This window comes from Mobula birostris, chromosome 11 (genome assembly GCF_030028105.1).
Source record: "Mobula birostris isolate sMobBir1 chromosome 11, sMobBir1.hap1, whole genome shotgun sequence".
In the NCBI taxonomy this organism is placed as follows: domain Eukaryota; kingdom Metazoa; phylum Chordata; class Chondrichthyes; order Myliobatiformes; family Myliobatidae; genus Mobula; species Mobula birostris.
In genome coordinates, this window is record NC_092380.1 from 3,523,854 (window position 1) to 3,543,302 (window position 19,449).

At 47.6% G+C, this 19,449-nt stretch overlaps 1 protein-coding gene across 1 annotated transcript in view; it reads left to right on the top strand.

Moving 5' to 3' along the window:
• The window catches only part of csf2rb (colony stimulating factor 2 receptor subunit beta), a 70,221-nt gene extending 53,024 nt beyond the window's left edge, over positions 1 to 17,197 (top strand). Inside the window, 5 exon segments of the mRNA XM_072271504.1 lie at positions 3,172 to 3,256; positions 5,714 to 5,783; positions 10,603 to 10,715; positions 12,339 to 13,411; positions 13,414 to 17,197. Of these exon segments, the coding sequence (XP_072127605.1) occupies positions 3,172 to 3,256; positions 5,714 to 5,783; positions 10,603 to 10,715; positions 12,339 to 13,411; positions 13,414 to 13,580 (1,508 nt within the window). The 3' untranslated portion in view covers positions 13,581 to 17,197.
• The last annotated feature ends 2,252 nt before the right edge of the window (positions 17,198 to 19,449 follow it).

Here is a 19,449-nt window from a genome sequence, read left to right on the forward strand (position 1 = left end):
TGATGCCTTGGAAGCAGCCGACCCGGAATCCATCCGTCCGAAAACTTCGAGCTTCCAACCAGCCTCTCCGATACAGCCTCCCGAGTGCCATCCTCTGCCGAGCGCCTTCAACCTCGCCCCGGCTGCTGAACCACGCAAAACCGAGGATTTTGGGGCCTTCTGCTCTGGAGATTCCGGTTACCACACAGTAGCAGCGGCAGCGAAGCGAGCATTTCAGAAGTTTCTCCAGATGTTCTTTCGTACTCTCACGTCCGTCTCCATCAAATCAGAATTGTGCACGGCCCCCTACTTGACAGATAACAGACATCATCACCGAAGAGGCCGCTGCGAGCTGCGTCGCGCCGCCATCTTCTCCTCTCCATCTCCCGTACGCAACTGTAAAGGAGAATAAAATAATTGTTACTCCAGATCTGATGCTGCACATAAAAACACAGAAAAGATAAAGAACACAATAATAAAAAACAGAATAAATATAAATGTTTAAATTAGGTCAGGGGTCCGCAACCTTTTTTGCATTGCGGACGGGTTTAATATTGACAACATTCTTGCGGACTGGCCGACCCGGTGGGGGGGGGGGGCGGTGAGCGTGTTGGGTTGCTAACGGACAAGAGTAGCAGTCAAATACGTAAACAACAGGAATTCTGCAGATGCTGGAAATTCAAGCAACACACATCAAGGTTGCTGGTGAACGCAGCAGGCCAGGCAGCATCTCTAGGAAGAGGTGCAGTCGACGTTTCAGGCCAAAACCCTTCATCAGGACGAAAGATGCGGCTCAGTCAAATACGTCGACTGCACCTCTTCCTACAGATGCTGCCTGGCCTGCTGCGTTCACCAGCAACTTTGATGTGTGTTGCTTGAATTTCCAGCATCTGCAGAATTCCTGTTGTTTCAGTCAAATACGTTGTGGTTACCCAGAGTAAGACTACAATGGCCATGAAGCTTTGCGCGGGCACCAGTGCGCATGCGTGACTTGCGTATGCGTGTACGTGCTGATTTTTCTCTATAAATCGTTTTTGGGAATTCTGATCGGGGGGGGGTGTTAATCAAGACTGGAATATAGGTGATAAGCGGCTAATACACTCAATTTCGTTTCTAAAAGGGTTTATCTAACGAATTTAACATTAAACACGCAGCGCATATTTTCCTCGCATGAATATAGTGATAAGTCAATTATCAGGGGAAGACCAGGGAGCTTGAAATAAGTGTTGAATAAACTTCCAGTAGAAGTGGCAGAAGCAGGTTCGATATTATCATTTGAAGAAAAATTGGATAGGTATATGGACAGGAAAGGGATGGAGGGTTATGGGCTGAGTGCTGATCGGTGGGACTAGGTGGAAGTAGCGTTGGGCATGGACTATAGTCATAGTCATACTTTATTGATCCCGAGGTAAATTGGGTTTCGTTACAGTTGCACCAACCAAGAATAGAGTATAACTAGAAGGGCCGAGATGGCCTGTTTCCGTGCTGTAATTGTTATATGGTTATATACGTCACTTATAAGTCAATAGCATCATAACATCTTAAGTAATGTTTGGATATTAAACACACAGCACATATTTTCCTCGTATGAACATATAAAATCATTGCAACACACCAATATCGCTGAATCAGTGGGAGCCCTGGGCTTGTTTTCCTGCAACAAGGTGCCATCGAAGAGTGGTGGGAGACAGCGATACTCGAAGGGGGTTCCTTATGTCCAGTCTGTTCCGCAATTTAGCTTTCGTTTACAGAGATATGTTGGAAATGGAAGCAACGTTTTCAGTGCTTTCGTGGCTATCTCAGGATATTTAGCCTTGACTTTGATCCGGAATGCCGGCAGAGATGTTATGTCAAACATACTTTTCAGCCTGCCGTCACAAGCTCGAGGAGTTGATCTCCTTCCCGCGATGACATGGATGACACTCGGGTAAAGATCTTGTGTGCGTAATGGCTCAACAGTGCGTGACAGGGAACGAGGAAAGGTGCAGCCGACTCATATCGTTTCCTCGCAGCCCGGTGGTTGGGGACCGCCGAATTAGGTTATCAGACATGCCACCCTGCAAAAACTCATTTCAGGGAGGTAGCAGCATCAATTTCCGGGAGAGGTTGGATGTCTGCAATAGAGTAGCTCCTGAGCAGCTAGCCAGCTAGTTTAAATAACGTTAGCTATGCTAATGAACGAATGACTGTTAAACTCACCTCAACATGTCTTTTACAGTCTTAACCCACCACGGGCAATAGAAAAGTCACTGTTGCAAACAGTGCAGCGAGCAACACTGTCATTATTTTTGACCCCTATTAGGCAGGGGTACACTTTAGTGTAGTCTGGGGTGACGTACGTTTTATATTTTCTTTTTTTGGAACATTCTGCCATGGTTCTCTCTCTCTGTCTCTCTCTCTCTCTCTCTCTCTCTCTCTCTCTCTCTCTCTCTCTCTCTCTCTCTCTCTCTGTCTGTCTGTCTCTCTCTCTCTCAAAAAATTGATTTCCGTGATATTGTATATAACTTGCGGGCATCAGGGAGCCACTATTAATATGCGGGAGACTCCCGGAACTTCCGGGAGAAGTGGGATGTCTGGATTATACACATTGATCGATTGTATGTCCATAAAGTGACACTAGACACAGGTGTGTCTGCACATAGGGTGACTGACAGGAAATGGGTAGTGGTGGTTGGGGGTGTGGAGGGGTGGGTTAGTGGGTGGAGGTGTTGATCAGCCTCACTGCTTGGGAAAAGTAACTGTTTTTGAGTCTGGTGGTCCTGGCGTGGAGGCTACGTAGCCTCCTCCCTGATGGGAGTGGGACAAACAGTCCATGAGCAGGGTGGGTGGGATCCTTCGTGATGTTACTGTCCCTTTCCCAGCAGCTTTCTGTATTTATGTCCATGATAGTGGGTAGACTGATGTCGGTGATACGTTGGGCAGTTTTGAGTACCTGTTGTAGAGTTGTAGATGCAGTTCCCAGTACGATGCAGGATGTTCTCTTCAGCGCATCTTTAGAATGATGTGAGTATAGATGTGCATAGTCCAGCTTCTCAGCCCCCTCAGAAAGTAGAGGCATTGCTGAGTTTTTCTGATTAAAAACATTGTTCGTTGTTTTTCCACACGATTGTGTTTATCGTCACCTGGCCAGTACAGATTGTGTATTACTTAACAACGTCACGGTGGTGAACAATGTGTTCCTTGTTTCCTTAGATAAGGAAATCCCCATTATTGTGGCCTGCAGCCTGATAGCACTTTTCTTCATCGTTGCTCCCGTCGTCTTCCTGCAGGTGAAAAGGTAATGTCGCCAATTCAAGTGAAGTTGGTTGTCATATGGACAGGTAATGGTGAGGCAGAGGTACAATCACAGGCATTTCACAGACTTCACAGGTAGACAGGGAACTCTTGACATGTTGGCCTTCATAAATGATGGACATTGAGTACAGGAGTTGAGATGTTATGTTGGAATTATACAGTAATGTGTATTAGTCTTAGGCACATATCTATAGCTAGGGTGCCTAAGACTTCTGCACAGTACTGTAGTAATTTTATGTATTGCACGTACTGCTGCCACGAAAAAAAAAACAAAATTTCATGACGTATGTGAGTAATGATAAACCTGATTCTGATCTGGGTCTCTAGTGTGGACTGGCAGTGGGAAGGGGGCAGGGAGAGGGGAAATCATGATTGGGAAAAGGGGAAGGGAGAGGGGAGGGAGCAGGAAGCACCAAGAGGCATTCTGTAATGATCAATAAACCAATTCAATGGTTCAAGGGTTCAATTTAATATCAGAGAGTGCATACAGTATACAACCTGAAATTCTTACTCTTTGCAGACATCCACCAAACAGAGAGGAAAAAAACCCAAAGAATGAATGCCAGAAAAATATTAGAATTAAAATGACCTTGCCTGGTGTCTCGGGGTTGGGTGTGTTTGCAACTGCGCCACACTGCCATCTCCACTGTCCCCGGCACCCCCACTCTGCCACCTGTCCCACACCCCTTCTGCGACACTCCACCCTTGCCATTCCCAACATCTTTCACTCCAGCCAGATTCACAAACTCGCTCTCTGCTCCACGTCGACAAATTACAGTACCGTGCAAAAAGTCTTAGGCACCCGAGCTATGTATATGTGCCCAAGACTTTCGCAAGGTAGTGTATAAGACATTGGTGAAGCTAAATCTGGTACATTTTGAGCAGTTTTGGTTGCCTACCTACAGGGGAGATATCAGTAAGATTGAAAGAGTACAGAGAAAATTTACAAGGATGCTGCCAGGACTTGAGCTATAGGGAAAGACTGAGTAGGTTAGAACTTTATTCCCTGGAGCGGAGGAGAATGAGGGGAGATTTGATAGAGGCACACAATAAAATGAGGGTTATAAACAGGGTAAATGCAAACTGGCTTTTTCCACTGAGGGTGGGTGAGACTAGAATTAGAGGTCATAGATTAAGGGTGGAAGGTGAAATATTTTAGGGCAGTGTCTTCACTTAGAGGCTGATGTTAGTGTGGAACAGCTGGAGGGTGTGGGTTTGACTGCAACGTTTGAAAGAATTTGGATAAGTACATGTATGGGAGAGTGGTGGGATGGAGATGTGTCTCTACCAGAGGAGGTGTGAGGTGCTCCTTCCCTCTGCTAGCCTGCAGGTCACCCTTGGACAAGGTGTAGCACCTGCTTAACCCCCCGCCCCCATTCAGGGTCACATGAAACCATGGGAACAGGTGGAGGATGGTCGTATGGGCAGCTGGTGCACATCACAAGTCCTGGTTATGCGACCACTGACGCCAGGCAGACAATCTCTGAAGAGTGTTACTAATGGCTGGGGTCACCCATCTTGTAAAGACAACATCCAGAAGAAGGCAATGGCAAACTACTTCTGTAGGAAAATTTGCCAAGAACGATCATGGTTATGGAAAGAGCATGATCACCTACATCATATGATAGGCAACATAATGACGTCATGTCAGGATGCTGCCTGGTTTAGAGAGTATGGATTATGATCAGAGATTAAGGGAGCTAGGGCTTTACTCTTTGGAGAGGAGGACGATGAGAGGAGACATGATAGAGGTGTACAAGATAATAAGAGGAGTAGGTAGAGTGGATAGCCAGCGCCTCTTCCCCAGGGCACCACTGCTCAATACAAGAGGACATGGCTTTAATGTAGGGGGTGGGAATTTCAAGGGGGATATTAGAGGAAGGTTTTTTACTCAGAGTGGTTGGTGCATGGAATGCACTGCCTGAGTCAGTGGTGGAGTCAGATACACTAGTGAAGTTTAAAAGACTACTAGACAGGTATATGGAGGAATTTAAGGTGGGGGGTTATATGGGAGGCAGGGTCTGAGGGTCAGCACAACATTGTGGGCCGAAGGGCCTGTACTGTGCTGTACTATTCTATGTTCTATGTATAGAAGGGATATAGAGGCAATGGTCTAGGAGCAGGGACTGGGCAGAATAACAGTTCGGCACAGACTAGATGGGCCAAAGGGTCTGTGTCTGTGACTCTTTATAGGTGTAGACATCACACAGAAGATAAAATATATAAATAGTACCAAAAGTGAAGAGAGAGAATAAAAATAAGTCCTTACAACACAATCAAAGCACGGAAGATGCTCACTAGGACTATAAGCACCAGAACAGAGTAGGTGCACCAAGCAGCCCATGCCTGTGATGATCTCAGTAACTCCTTGGACTGCAGTGATGGATCTTGCAAACGCCAGCTTCTTATCATGGTTTTTATTTTGTTCTCTTTGCGGCAGGAAGAAGAGGTTGTGGTTGGAAAGCATTCCGGACCCTGCCAAGAGTAAACTCTTCCACTTGGGAACACAGGTAAAAGTCTTGCAAAGCACCAGGGGACCTCATGGTTTATCCAGCGTGGGGGCTCCAGGCTGCCGAGGGAAAGTCCACGTCACTTAAAAGTCCCAAACGTTTCTGCCTCTACCACATTCCAGGCAGCGTATTCCAGCCACCCTCTGCAAGAAAACCTGCCTCTCACATCTCCTTTAAAATTACCCCCTCTCACCATCAAAGCATGCCCTCTGGTTTTCCCAACCTGGGAAAGAGATACTCCCTGTCTACTCTAACTTTGCCTCTCATAATCTTATAAACCTCTATCAGATCTCCCCTCAGCCTCCGGTGCTCCAGAGAAACAACCCCCAGTTTGTCCAACATCTCATGATAACGCATACCCTCTAAACCAGGCAACTTCCTGGTAAACCTCTTCTGCACCCTGTCCAAATCCTCGACAGCCTCCCTATAAAGCAGTGACCAGAATGGTATATGTGATATATGTGAATGGTATATGTGATATACAGTTGCATACACGGTATATAAATAGCTGCCACAGTGGCGTAGTGATTGGCGCGACACTGTTACAGCTCGGGGCACCGGGGATCAGAGTTCAATCCTGCACCCTCTGTAGGGAGTCTCCGTACATCCTCCCTTCGAAATGTATGGGATTTCCCCAAGTGCTCAGGGTTCCTCCCACAGTCCAAAGACACACCGGGCAGATTAATTGTTCTTTGTAAATTAGACACACCGGGTAGATTAATTGTTCTTTGTAAATTAGACACACCGGGTAGATTAATTGTTCTTTGTAAATTAGACACACCGGGCAGATTAATTGTTCTTTGTAAATTAGACACACCGGGCAGATTAATTGTTCTTTGTAAATTGCCCCGTGATTAGAAACACAGAAACATACAAACATAGAAAAAAGCCTACAGCACAATACAGGCCCTTCGGCCCACGATGCTGTGCTGAACATGTACTTACTTAGAAATTACCTCGGGTTACCCATAGCCCTCTATTTTTCTAAACTCCATGTACCTATCCAGGAGTCTCTTAAAAGACCCAATCGTATCCACCTCCACCACCGTTGCCGGCAGCCCATTCCACGCACTCACCACTCTCTGCGTAAAAAACTTACCCCTGACATCTGCTCTGTATTAGGCTTGGGTTAGTCGGCATTGTGGGGTTGTTGGAGTGGTGTGGCTCAAAAAGCCACAAGGACATACTCAAAGTTCAAGGTTCAAATTAAATTTAATGTCGCCCTGAGATTCATTTTCTTGCAGGCATTCACAGTAGAACAAAGAAATGCAATAGAATCAGTGAAAGACAGCACCCTACAGGACAGACAAACAACCAATGCACAAAAGACAACACACTGTGCAAATACTAAAGAAAAAGTAAGAATTAATAATAATAAATTAGCAATAAATATCGAGAACTTGAGACGAAGTGACTTTGAAAGTGAGTCCAGAGGCTGTGGGGATGGTTCAGTGAAGTTATCCCCGTTGGTTCAGGAGCCTGATTGTTGAGGGATAATAACTGTTCCTGAGCCTGGTGGTGTGGGTCCTGAGGCTCCCGTACCACCTTCCTGATGGCATCAGTGAGAAGAGAGCGTGTCCTGGGTGGTGGTGGGGGAGGGAGGGTCCCTGATGATGGAAGCAACACTCACAACACGCTGGGGGAACTCAGCAGGTTGGGCAGCGTCCGTGGAAACTATCAGTCAACGTTTCGGGCCGGAACCCTTCGTCAGGACTGAGGAGGGAAGGAGCAGAGGCCCTATAAAGAAGGTGGGGGAGGGTGGGAAGGAGAAGGCTGGTAGGTTCCAGGTGAAAAACCAGTAAGGGGAAAGATAAAGGGGTGGGGGAGGGGAGGCAGGGGGTGATAGGCAGGAAAGGTGAAGAAGGAATAGAGGAAAACACAATGGAGAGTAGAAGGAGGCGGAGTCATGAGAGAGGTGATAGGCAGCTGGGGGAGGGGGCAGAGTGACATAGGGATAGAGGAAGGGAGGGGGAAGGAATTACCAGAAGTTGGAGAATTCTATGTTCATACCAAGGGGCTGGAGACTACCTAGACGGTATATGGGATGTTGCTCCTCCAACCTGATATGGGAATGGGAAGCAGAGTTGAAGTGGGTGGCTACCGGGAGATCCTGTCTGTTGTGGCGGACAGAGGGGATGGAAATTACTTTCCTAAAACAACACTCCACCTCCACGTGGATGTGTTCAGTGGAGGGGATGGATTCGCCCGTGATTGGCTGGGCCGTATCCACTACTTTTTGTAGGATTTTCTGTTCAAAGGCAATGGTGTTTCCATTCAGGCCGTGATGCAGCCTGTCAATAGGCTCTCCACTACACACCTGTAAAAGTTTGTCAAAGTTTTAAACGTCGTGCTGAATCTCCGCAAACTTCTGAGGGAGTAGAGGCGCTGCAGCACTTTCTCCGTATGTGCTGGGCCCAGGGCATGTCCTCCGAGTGATAACACACACGAAGTCAGTAACCTTCTCCACCTCTGATCCCCTGATTAGGACGGCTCATGAACCTCCGGTTTCCTCCTGCTGTAGTCAATAATCTGCTCCCGTTTCCTCTCTCTCGCCTACGTCTAATGACGAAGTGACTGAGGCCAACTGTTTTGGACCTGAGTGCGGGCACCCACTGCTTTATCAGTGACAGAGCGGAATCTCAGAGAGGTTACTCACCTGGTGACTTGTCAGCCCACGAACACCCAGACCCCACAGTCCTTTTCTCCTTCCAAAGGAAGTTTATTTAGTGACTTCAGCATCATATTATGACAGCGGTATGGCGGTTAGTGTGATGCTACTGAAGCTTGGGGTGTCAGGGGTTCAGAATTCAAATCTGTTATCCTCTGTAAGGAGTCTGTACGTCCGCCCCCCCCCCTCCCCCCACCCCGCGGAATGCACAGGTTTCCTCCGGGTTCTCCGGTTTCCTCCCACAGTCATAAGATAATACTTCCAGTAATTCCCTCCCCCTCCCTTCCTCTATCCCTATTTCACATCACCTCCCTCATAGTTCCGCCTCCTTCTACTACTGCGCATTGCTCTCCTGCCAATCACCTCCCTGCTTCCCCTCCCCCACCCCTTTGTCTTTCAAATCACAGTTTTTTCAACTACCAGCATTCTTCAAACCCTCCCCAAAGTTCTTCCTTCAGTCCTGACGAAGGGTTTCGGCCCGAAACATCAACTAATCTTTTCAACTGATGCTGACTGACCTGCTGAGTTCCTCCAGCGCATTGTGAGTGTTCCTTTGACAACAGCATCTGCAGATTATTTTGTGTTTAGTCATGAGATGTACCAGTTAGTAGGTAATTTGGTCGTTGTTAAATTGTCCTGTGGTTAGGTTAGAGTTAAATCAGTGAGTTACTAGTGGCGTGAGTCGAAGAGCCAAAGGGCCTGTTCTGTATCTGCAAGTAAGATAAATAAATACTACACAATTCACACGACTTACGAACTATAAAACACTCAGCCTTGAATGCATTTGTACACCTGTAGCAACCATCAGAAGGCCCCCTTCGTACCCATGGACAATGTGCGCTCCCTCTCCGGGGACAGGCCAGCATGGATGGATGCCCAGGAGAGAGAGACAAGCAGCTGGCTCAGGCAGAGCCCCCAACTGCCCACTGTCCGTACCCGTGAGCGGGCAAGCCAACAAAGAGTGGTGGACACAGCCCACTCCATCGCAGCAAAGGCTTCCCCGCCAGTTGAGCACATCTGCGTGGAGCGCTGTCGCAAGAAAGCAGCGTCCATCATCAAGGACTCCGCACCACCACCAGATTCAGCAACAGTTACCACCCCTCAACCATTAGGCTCCTGAACCGGTGTGGGTAACTTCACTCACTCATCTCAACACTGAACTGATTCCACTACCTATAGATTCACTTTCAAGGACTTTACAACTCACGTTCTCAGTATTAGTTACTTGTTTGTCTTGTGCTTCCACCATTGGTCTTTTTTGTATTCTATTTCATATTGTTTGCTTGTCGGCCTTCATTTGTGTGTAGTCTTTCATTGATGCTATTGTATCTCTCTGTTATACTGTGAATGCCCGCAAGAAAATGAATCTCAGAGCAGGATATGGTGACACACACATGTACTTTAATCATAAATTTACTTTGAACTTTGAAGGTGTCCAGGTTCAGGAACATACTGATCAGGAGGTCGCCTGCCCGGCCCACCCCACACTCCTTGGAACACGCAGCTGTGCCTCAGTGCAGCCTGTTGGTGGCCCTCCATTGGCCGTGGTTGACCGTGGATGTTGCATCCTAGCTGTCCACATGAAACACAAGCAGGCGCGGTGCGATACGGAGAGCAAGCTGGCGCCCAGGCAGCAGGCTCCCCCTCTCCACCTATCTGATGAACCCAAAGGAACGGCAGAGACCGATACAGTTTGGCAGCAGCAGCGTCACAGGAGTCACTGGTCAGCACTGAATTCAGCATAAGGCTGCCTTAGCGATTCTAGCTCTGTATTTTTCCTTGATGTTTACTCCCAAAGCCGTCCCCATGAGTGGGTATAGGCTCAAAGGAAAGGAGGCTTGAGATCAGAGTTTTCCTTCTGCCAGACGAGCTGCCAACCACGGCTGACAAGCCCCATCTGCCCGAGGCGACTGGTTTTGAGGCACCAGTAACCCGTCTTTGCCCCTTCTCCTGTCAGTAGAAACGGTTCTGCTGGGCTTAGCAGCTAAGCCACACGTGAAGGCCAGGAGCTGGACTTGGTTGTCACAGGCTGTTTGAGATACACACGATTGGGAGCATTTAATAGGTAGTGGGAGCTTATCCCCACTACCTCCTCCAGATAAGACAACTTTAAGCAGCCTGCTTACATCTGTCTAATCCTTTCCCTTTCAGCCAAGCCCATTGAGACCTCCGGCAGCCATAGAGCCGGTGACTTTGGAAGAAGGCAGCATCTGCAAAGTGGTGGCCGCGGAATCGACAGCTGTCTCTCCTCAGGTTATCCCAAGGTAGGTCCCTGATTCACTCCTGGTTCCATGTAGTGGGCAGACAACACCCGCCATGGTTGTCTGAGAGGTGAAGGCTGCCCTGCTCGGCGCCAGCAGGGAAACTGCTGCCGGAACCTTGAATTTACGACTTTGTACCAGAGCTCCACTAAAGGGAAAATTTTCAAAAAATGTACTTCCAGGGGTTCCCAAACTTTTTTGTACCCTGGGCCAATAGCATTAAGTAAAGGATTGGGAACCTGAGCTCTATACCTTTCCTGTCTATGTACCTGGCCAGTGGTCTGTCCCTTACCCCACTGTCGTTTAGGGCAGCAATGAAGGTCGTCCATCTCTGTCTGTCCTTGGCCACCTCCTCTATCATGTCCCGGGTGTGGCTCAGGGTCCTCATTTCTGTCTCTACTGTACGGCGCCAAGTTGTCTTTGGTCTGCCATGTTTCCTCCACCCTTCAGTGCAGCCAGATGGAGAAAAGTTCTTCATCACTGTTTCAGTAACAGTTCTGTTTGGCCAGTCAGGGTTGCTAACCCTGAGTTGAACCCCCTGAGTCTGGAGGACTGGGACCTGTCCAAGTACCTTTTAAATGGTGTTAATGTACCTGTCTCAAACACTTCTGGAAGTTCATTCCATGTAATGACCACTCCCTAGGAGATATAAGTGTCCCTCAGGTTTCTATTAAATTTGCCACCTGCCCCCCCCACCCCCGTCCTCAGCCTACACTCAAAGGTACGTCCTGGGCCTAATAAAGTAGCCACTGAGTGTATGTTCCTGGTCTTCTGCTGCTGTAGCCCGTCCACTTCAAGGTTTGATGTGTTGTGCATTCAGAGATGCTCTTCCGCACACCACTGTTGTAACGTGTGATTATTTAAGTGACTGTCGCCTTCCTGTCAGCTTGAACCACTCTGGCCATTCTCCTCTGACCTCACTCATTAACAAGGCGCTTTCACCCACAGAACTGCCGCTCACTGGCTGTTATTTTTGTTCCTCGCACCATTCTCTGTGAACTCTAGAGACTGTTGTGTGTGAAAATCCCAGGAGATCAGCAGTTTCTGAGATACTCAAGCTACCCCATCCGGCACCAACAATCATTCCACAGTCAAAATCATATTTCTTCCCCATTCTGATGCTTGATTTGAACAACAACTGAACCTCTTGACCATGTCTGCATGTTTTTATGCATTGAGTTGCTGCCACGTGATTGGCTGATTAAATATTTGCATTAACGAGCTGGTGTACCGGTGTACCCAATAAAGTGGCCACAGAGTCTAGTTCTTGATTCTCCAACCCTGAGAAAAAGACTGTGTGCGTTCAGCCTAGCTTTGCCCCCTTTGTGGTCTTATTATACCTCCATTAGATCACCCTTATTCTCCCAGGCTCCAGCACAAAATGTACAAATATGCTCAGCCTTTGTCCATAACTCAGTCCCCCTGGGCCTGACAATCTCCTCTGAACTCTTGTCCCAGCTTGGTGGCATCTTCCCTACAGCAGAGAGATCAAATCTGAACACAATGCGTCCTCACCAACAATCTGCAGTAACGTTACCGAGCAGGAGAGACAAAATTGTAGATATCAGAATTATTGGCAACTTGTGGCAAAGACTTACTTAAGTTTTCTACCCTATTGCTCTGCAGGGTAAAAGCTGAATACCCCGCGAAGGAGGAGAAACAGGACCATTCTTCTTCCCCCGTGATAAGCCAGAGCAGCAAGCAAGAGGAAGGGTACCGGGGTTTATCACCAGAGACGGGAACATCTTCGACTACTGGAGCAGAATACCCTGAGCCCCAGGTGTCACAGAGTGAGCCAGCAAACTACAATGGCCCCTATTTGTTCAATTTTCAAGATATTTCTTCCTTCCTGACCGTTCTTACGGAAATAAAGACAGCAACCAGCAAAAATGCGAATTATTTCAGGCGAGGGCAGGATGCTCCCGGCTACGTGAAGCTCCCCTCGGAAGGGGCAGCAGCAATAGATCAGAGTGATGCCAAGCCGACCCCGTCTGTGCCTTCCAAAGCTTACGTCCTGAATCCTCCCGCGGCGTCGAAGGCGCCAGATTATTATCTCCACACAGACGCGGGGGCACTCTCTGGTGAGAAACCAGTCCAGCCTCCACACAACTCCGGTTCCAGTTACGTCATGTTTTCCTCGCCCGCCGACTCTGCCCACGGGCCTCTACTGGACGCTGCCGCTAACGACATTCAGGCAAAAGGCATGGGCGTCTCCCAGCCAGTTTCAGGTGCGGCCAGCCTGCAGGTGACCTCGTCCAGTCATGGGCCAGAGTGCAAGGATTCAACGTCGGAGGGTAAAAGCACCCAGGACACAAGCCTCGCCTCACAGGACCATCCCACGGCCGCACCCTGGCCAGCAACTTGTAGTGGCTACGTGCTGAGTCCTCCTGGGGAAGAGAGTCATGTGAAAATGGCCCCCACGCTCCCCACAGCCACCGAGCTCAAAGTCCAAAGCCTCCTGGCTGATTCTCACCCAGGGCTGGGGTACCACCCTTCGACTCCAACAATGGATATCAGCCACTCTCCAGAAGGACATTCCTTGCCCAAGCACCAAATGGACTGTCAGAAGCTGCCGAGCGAGGAGCAAGGGCAGCCCCCTCTCACCGACATGGAGAACAGTGAGACCCCAGAGGTCATTCTTTACCAGCAAGGAGCCAAACCCATTCACTTCCAACAAATCGGAGATTATTGCTTCCTTCCAAGACCAATGGAATCACAAAAGTCAACTTCCCATCATCTCCCACAAACCAGAAACGTGCCAACGGATGTTGGGACTTACGGAGGAAAGTGTCACCTCATCAACCCCAGCAGATCCCATCAACCCCAGCAGATGCTGTCAACGCTGTCAGAGCTCCCTCGTATTCCTGATCACACAGCCAACTGCGCAACCTTCATTAAATAGTTCAGTGAGCCACGAGAGGGGCAACTGTGTGTGAAGCTTGTTAACTAGCCCCTCTCTCAAGTTTGAACTCAAAGGGTTTTGGGGTTAGGATTTTAGGAACAGGGATGGGGGTTGATAACAGTCAAGGGCAATAAATAATGATTCTAGGCAGGAATTGGAGGTCAGGACGGGGTGCTCTGCGGCCGAACATCAGCGAACCCGGAGGTTGAGTTGGCCAGGGCTGAGGAGACCAGGTCAGTGAAAGTTGGTCTCAGGCTGCAGGGCCAAAGAGGTGTCGAGTCCTGGGTGTAGCCCGGACTCACGAGGGTGTGACCCACCCAGGTCAATGGGGTCGGTGGTCCGTGCGAGTCCAGAAGTCGACACCCAGAGGTCAAACTTGTGATTGACAAGTCCTGGGGTGAAGTCCAAAGTTGGGGGCTTGATGCCTGCAAGTCTGAGATTCTGGAGCAAAGGACGAGGGGCCCAGATACGGCTCGTCCTGGAGCTGAAGGCCTGTCAGTTTGAGTGAATGGGTGGGTGGTGGGGGGGAAATGTCTTGTTTTGCGGTTGCCGTCTCGTTTTGTTTCGGTGCTGTTGTTCTGCCGAGTATTGTGGGCCAGCGACGCCGGCGTTTGAATGTGTGGCGGTGCTTACGGGCTGCCCCAAACGCATCCTTAGGTGTGCTGGTCATTAACACAAAAGGCGCGCTTCACTGTACGCGCAAGCGATAAATCTGAATCTGAACTTTTCATCAGTCCATGCGATGGTTGAGAGCGTTACAACTCTCGAGGGTGCAGTGTAGATTAGGCCTCAGAGAGGTATAGTCTGGTCCCAGTGTGGTAACCAGGTTACGGGCCCATTGCTCTGGTCTCAGTGATGATGAGATCACTGCTGGGGTGACGATAGAATGCAGAGCAGTACAACACAGGAAAGGTCTACAACTTCTGTATTGGACACAAGGCCTAATTAAACTAAACCCCTTTGCTTGCAGAAAATCCCTATCCCTCCATTCCCTGCTCATTTTATTTTTGTTGAGGCTCAGTGCAGAATAGGCTCTTTTGCCCCTCGAGCCATGCTGCCCAGCAACGCCCTGATCTAATCATATCCTAATCACAGGACAATTTACAATTAACCTACCAACTGGTAGGTCTTTGGACTGTGGGAGGAAACCGGAGCACCCGGAGGAAACCCATGCGGTCACGGGGAGAACGTACAAACTGCTTACAGGCAGCGGTGGGAATTGAATTCGGGTTGCTGGTACTGTGAGGCACTATGCCACCCGATGTGCCAGTCAAAAAGCCTTATAATTGGCTCACCGTACCCTGCTACCACCTGTGGGTTCTGGTGATTTTTCGTCCCCAGGTTCCAGGTTCTTTTAAGAGTTCAAGAATGAGTGAAAACTTGTTGCTTCACGGTCACCTATTTTATAGTTTAAACAAAAACCAGGAACAGAACATGAGACTGAAGAGACGAAGCCTAAGGCAAAAACAAAGATAAGATGCCAATTTTTGCAGACTGCCACTTGTATTCTGAGCTACGGCAAATTCCTGAGATGAACAAAGGGCCAATTAAAAGATACACAGTCACAGCACGTGTGTTGTGTGCTAACACTTGGCCAATGGAAAATGAAAAGGTGATAAATTGTTATGTGACTGCTGTACTGCTTTGCCACCAGTAGAGGGAGGCAAAACTACATATTGTGAAAATATACAAGTTAAAAACTTTGAGTAAACTAGAATTGCTAACAAATCATTAATTCAACTTACACCTTACTAAAGCATAAAAACAACCAATTCCAACAATCCCTCCTGGATTTGAAGCAGCCAACACTCTCTAAAAGAAAACGTGTCCCACACATCTTCCTTAAACTTCCCCCTTTCACATAAGCTATTACCTTTAGTATTTGATATTTTCATCAGGGGAAATATGCCTGCTTTATTTAAATTCTACCCAGGGGGTTTGCTGTTCAATTCCCAGCATGTCTGTAAGGGCTTTGTATGTTTTCCCCGTGACTCCGTAGGTCTCTTCCAGGTGCTACAGTTTCTTCCTACATTCCGAAGAAGTAAGGGCTAGGGTTAATAAGTTGTGAATATGATATTTTAGCACCAGAAGCATGGACTTGTGTGTTGCTCTCTGGCACAGCCTCAGGAAATTTCTCTCTCCCTCCCCTCTCCTACTCCTCACTCTGGCCTCTTACCACTTCTCACTCGCCTATCACCTCCTCCTTCCCTTTCTCCAGTGATCCACTCTCCTCTCCTATCAGATTCCTTCTTCTCGAGCCCTTTACCTTTCCCACCCACCTGGCTTCACCTACCACCTTCCAGCTATTTCTCTTCCCCTCTCCCTACATTTTTACTGGGGCATCTTCTCCCTTCCTTTCCATTCCTGAAGCAGGGCCTTGGCCCAAAACATTGACGATCTCTTCGTTTCCATAGATGCTGCCTGACCTGCTGTGTTCTTCCAGCATTTTGTCTGTGCTGCTCTGGATTTCCATCCTCTGCAGACTTTCCCATGCTTATGATGTGAAGCACTTCGCTGTTTTGATGTATGTACATGTAACAAATAAAGCTAATCTTTTAAAATTGTCGAGAGGTGAGGGGAAGGAGTGGAGCAAGAACTGGCAAGCAATAGGTTGACCCAAGTGAGGAGGGGTGACAGGCAGATGGAAATAACAAAGAGATTCTCTTTAATCTCGCAGACCATTCCTCAGTTCAGAGTCTGTCTACCCTCTCCTTGTAGCTTCAACCGTCTAATCCAGGCAACATCCTGGTAAACCTTGTTAGCACACTCTCCAAGGTCTCCACACCCTTCCTGTAGTGGGATGACCAGTACTCCAAATATGCTGTAGTCTGCCTCAAGTAACAAAGCCTCAAAACTTATTGCCTTGTTCTGGTTTCCATTTTTTGCTGAACCTCGCCATAATTTTCAATTAGGACTTTATTCCCTGGAGCGTAGGAGAATGTGTGGAGATTTGACAGAAGTATACACATTTACGAAAGATATAGATTGGGTAAATGCAAATAGGCCTTTTTCCATGCTAAGGTTGGGGTGAGACCAGATCTGGAGGTCATAGGTTAAAGGTGCAAGGTGAAGTGTCTCAGAGGACCTGAGGGGGAACTTCACTCAGAGGGTGGTGAGAGTGTGGAACGAGCAGCTGGCACAAGTGGTGGATGTGGGTTTGATTTCAATATTTGAGAGAATTTTGAGTGAGTAGGGCTATGGTGTCAGTGCAGGTCAACGGGAGTAGGTGGGTTAACGGTCCAGCATGGGCTGGATGGGCCGATGTGTCTGTTTCTGTGCTGAAGTGTTCTACGTCTCTATGTCTCTGAGTACAACTAACCCACATACTGGTAGCTCTGGGCTTGAATGACAAATTATTGAAAACTTGTGGGAACAAAATTTATTCTTGTAATTCTGAAAATGGTTAATTATTGCTAATTTGTCAGTTTCATACTGCAATATCTATATTTGAAAATGTAATTTTAATAGGCAGTAAAGTTTGATGTATGTTATAAATATTAACAAATTCAGTTTGTATTTTACAAGTTGTAAAGATAGTACCTGAAGAATGTCACAGATTTTGTACAATGCTCCAATAAATCACTTGAAAATAAGCTGCCGTTTAGTACTGGTAACCCACAAGCATAACCTCTCTTCTTCCACTCGTGTTTTCCAACCTGGTAGGTTCCCTCAGGACTCTTGCTTGAACTGTGGCGAGACACACAGTTTTACATAAATTCTATTGTATTTCTTTATTTTCTTGTAAATACTTGCAAGAAATCACACCTCAAGGTAGTACGTGGTGACGCACACACTCAGTAGCCACTTTATTAGGTACACCTGTCTATTAATGCAGATATCTAATCAGCCAATCATATGGCAGCAACTCAATGCATAAAAGCATGCAGACATGGTCAAGAGGTTCACTTGGTGTTCAGACCAAACATCAGAAGGGGGGAAGAAATGTGATCAAGGTGACGTTGACCGTAGAATGATTGTTGGTGCCAGACGGGGTGGTTTGAGTATCTCAGAAAATTCCTGGAATTTTCACGTACAACAGTCTCTAGAGTTTACAGAGAATGGTGCGAAAAACACAAAAATCCGGTGAGCGGCAGTTATGTGGGCATAAACTGCCTTGGTAATGAGAGAGATCAGAGGAGAATGGCCAAACTGGTTCAAGCTGACAGGAAGGTGACAGTAACTCAAATAACCACTTGTTACAACAGTGGTGTGCAGAAGAGCATCTCTGAACGCACGACACATGGAACCGTGAAGTGGATAGGCATAGGACCAGAGGGACAGTCTCAGAGTAGAGGAACGTCCCATTAGGACAGAGATGAGGAGGAATTTCTTTCATCAGAGGGTGGTGAATCTGTGCAATTCATTGCCTCAGATGGCTGTGGAGGCCAAGACATTCTGTATGTTTAAAGAAGAGTTTGATAGGTTCTTGATCTTATTTATTTATTTATTGAGATACAGTGCAGAACAGGCCCTGCCAGCCCTTCGAGCCATACCGCCCAGTAATCCCCTGATTTAACCCTAGCCTTATCACAGGACAATTTACAATGACCAATTCACCGACCAACCAGTGCATCTTTGGACCTTGGGAGGAAACCAGAGCACCTGGAGGAAAACCACGTGGTCACGGGGAGAACGTAGAAACTCCTTACAGGCAGTGGCGGGTATTGAACCCATGTCTCCTGTACTGTAAATCATTGTGTCAACTACTATGCTACTATGCCGTGCCACGGGTAAGGGTGTCAACGGTAACAGGGAGAAGGCAGAGGAATGGGGTTGAGCAGGATAATAAGTCAGTCATGATGGAATGACAGAGCATTCTCGATGGGCTGAATGGCCTGATTCTGCTACTAGGTCTTGTAGTTTTATGGATGAGAGGAGGGGAGAAGCCAACAAGGAAACATGAATACACGGTGGGTTAAATCATGAATACATGACGGGTTAAATCCTTCAGTGATGTTCATGAAATCGATTACTCAGCCTTCAATAGGAACTTAAATTTGGAATGTACTGGGCTGTGGGCGGGATGTGAATGGTGGAATGGTGGAGAGCTCTCTTCCAGGCAGAGGGAGATTCCGTACATTGGGAATGGAAATGAGGAAACCTTGCCAGAAACCGTGAAACAAAGTTACCACTGCTCTAGGGCTCATTCCCGTTAAACCACTGGACTAAGTGAAAATTACTCCTCATACCCAGTCGGGGAAAGTAATCCGAAGCCCTTTATTACTAGTAAGGATTTAATATCTGACATAAGGTATATATTTAACATATATAAATAAATATATGCCTGTGCTTGTCAACGTGGAGCGGAGAGTAAGTTTGTAAATTTGGTGGGAGCAAAGGATGTTGGGAATGGTGAGGGTGGGGCGCCGTGGGAGGGGTATGGGGACAGGTGGCAGGGAAGGAGTTGCGGGACAGGAGGTGGCAAGGGTACAGACACACCCAGCCCAGAGACACCAGGCAAGCTCATTTGATTCCAAACAATTGGTTTATTGATCATTACAGAATGTCTCTCTGGTGCTTCCCGCTCCCTCCCCTCTCCCTTCCCCTTTTCCCAACCATGATTCCCCTCTCCCTGCCTCCTTCCCACTCTCAGTCCACAATAGAGACCCATATCTGAATCAGGTTTATCATCACTCACCTATGTCATGAAATTTGTTTTTTTGCAGCAGCAGCAGTACAGTGCGATATATAAAATTACTACGGTACTGAGCAAAAGTCTTAGGCACTCTGGCTATATACTGTATATATGCTCAGAACATTTGCACAGTTCTGTAAAGCCTTACTGGAGGAAAGTGAGGCTCCCAGTGATGACAGTTTTTATGCTGCTGAAACTTC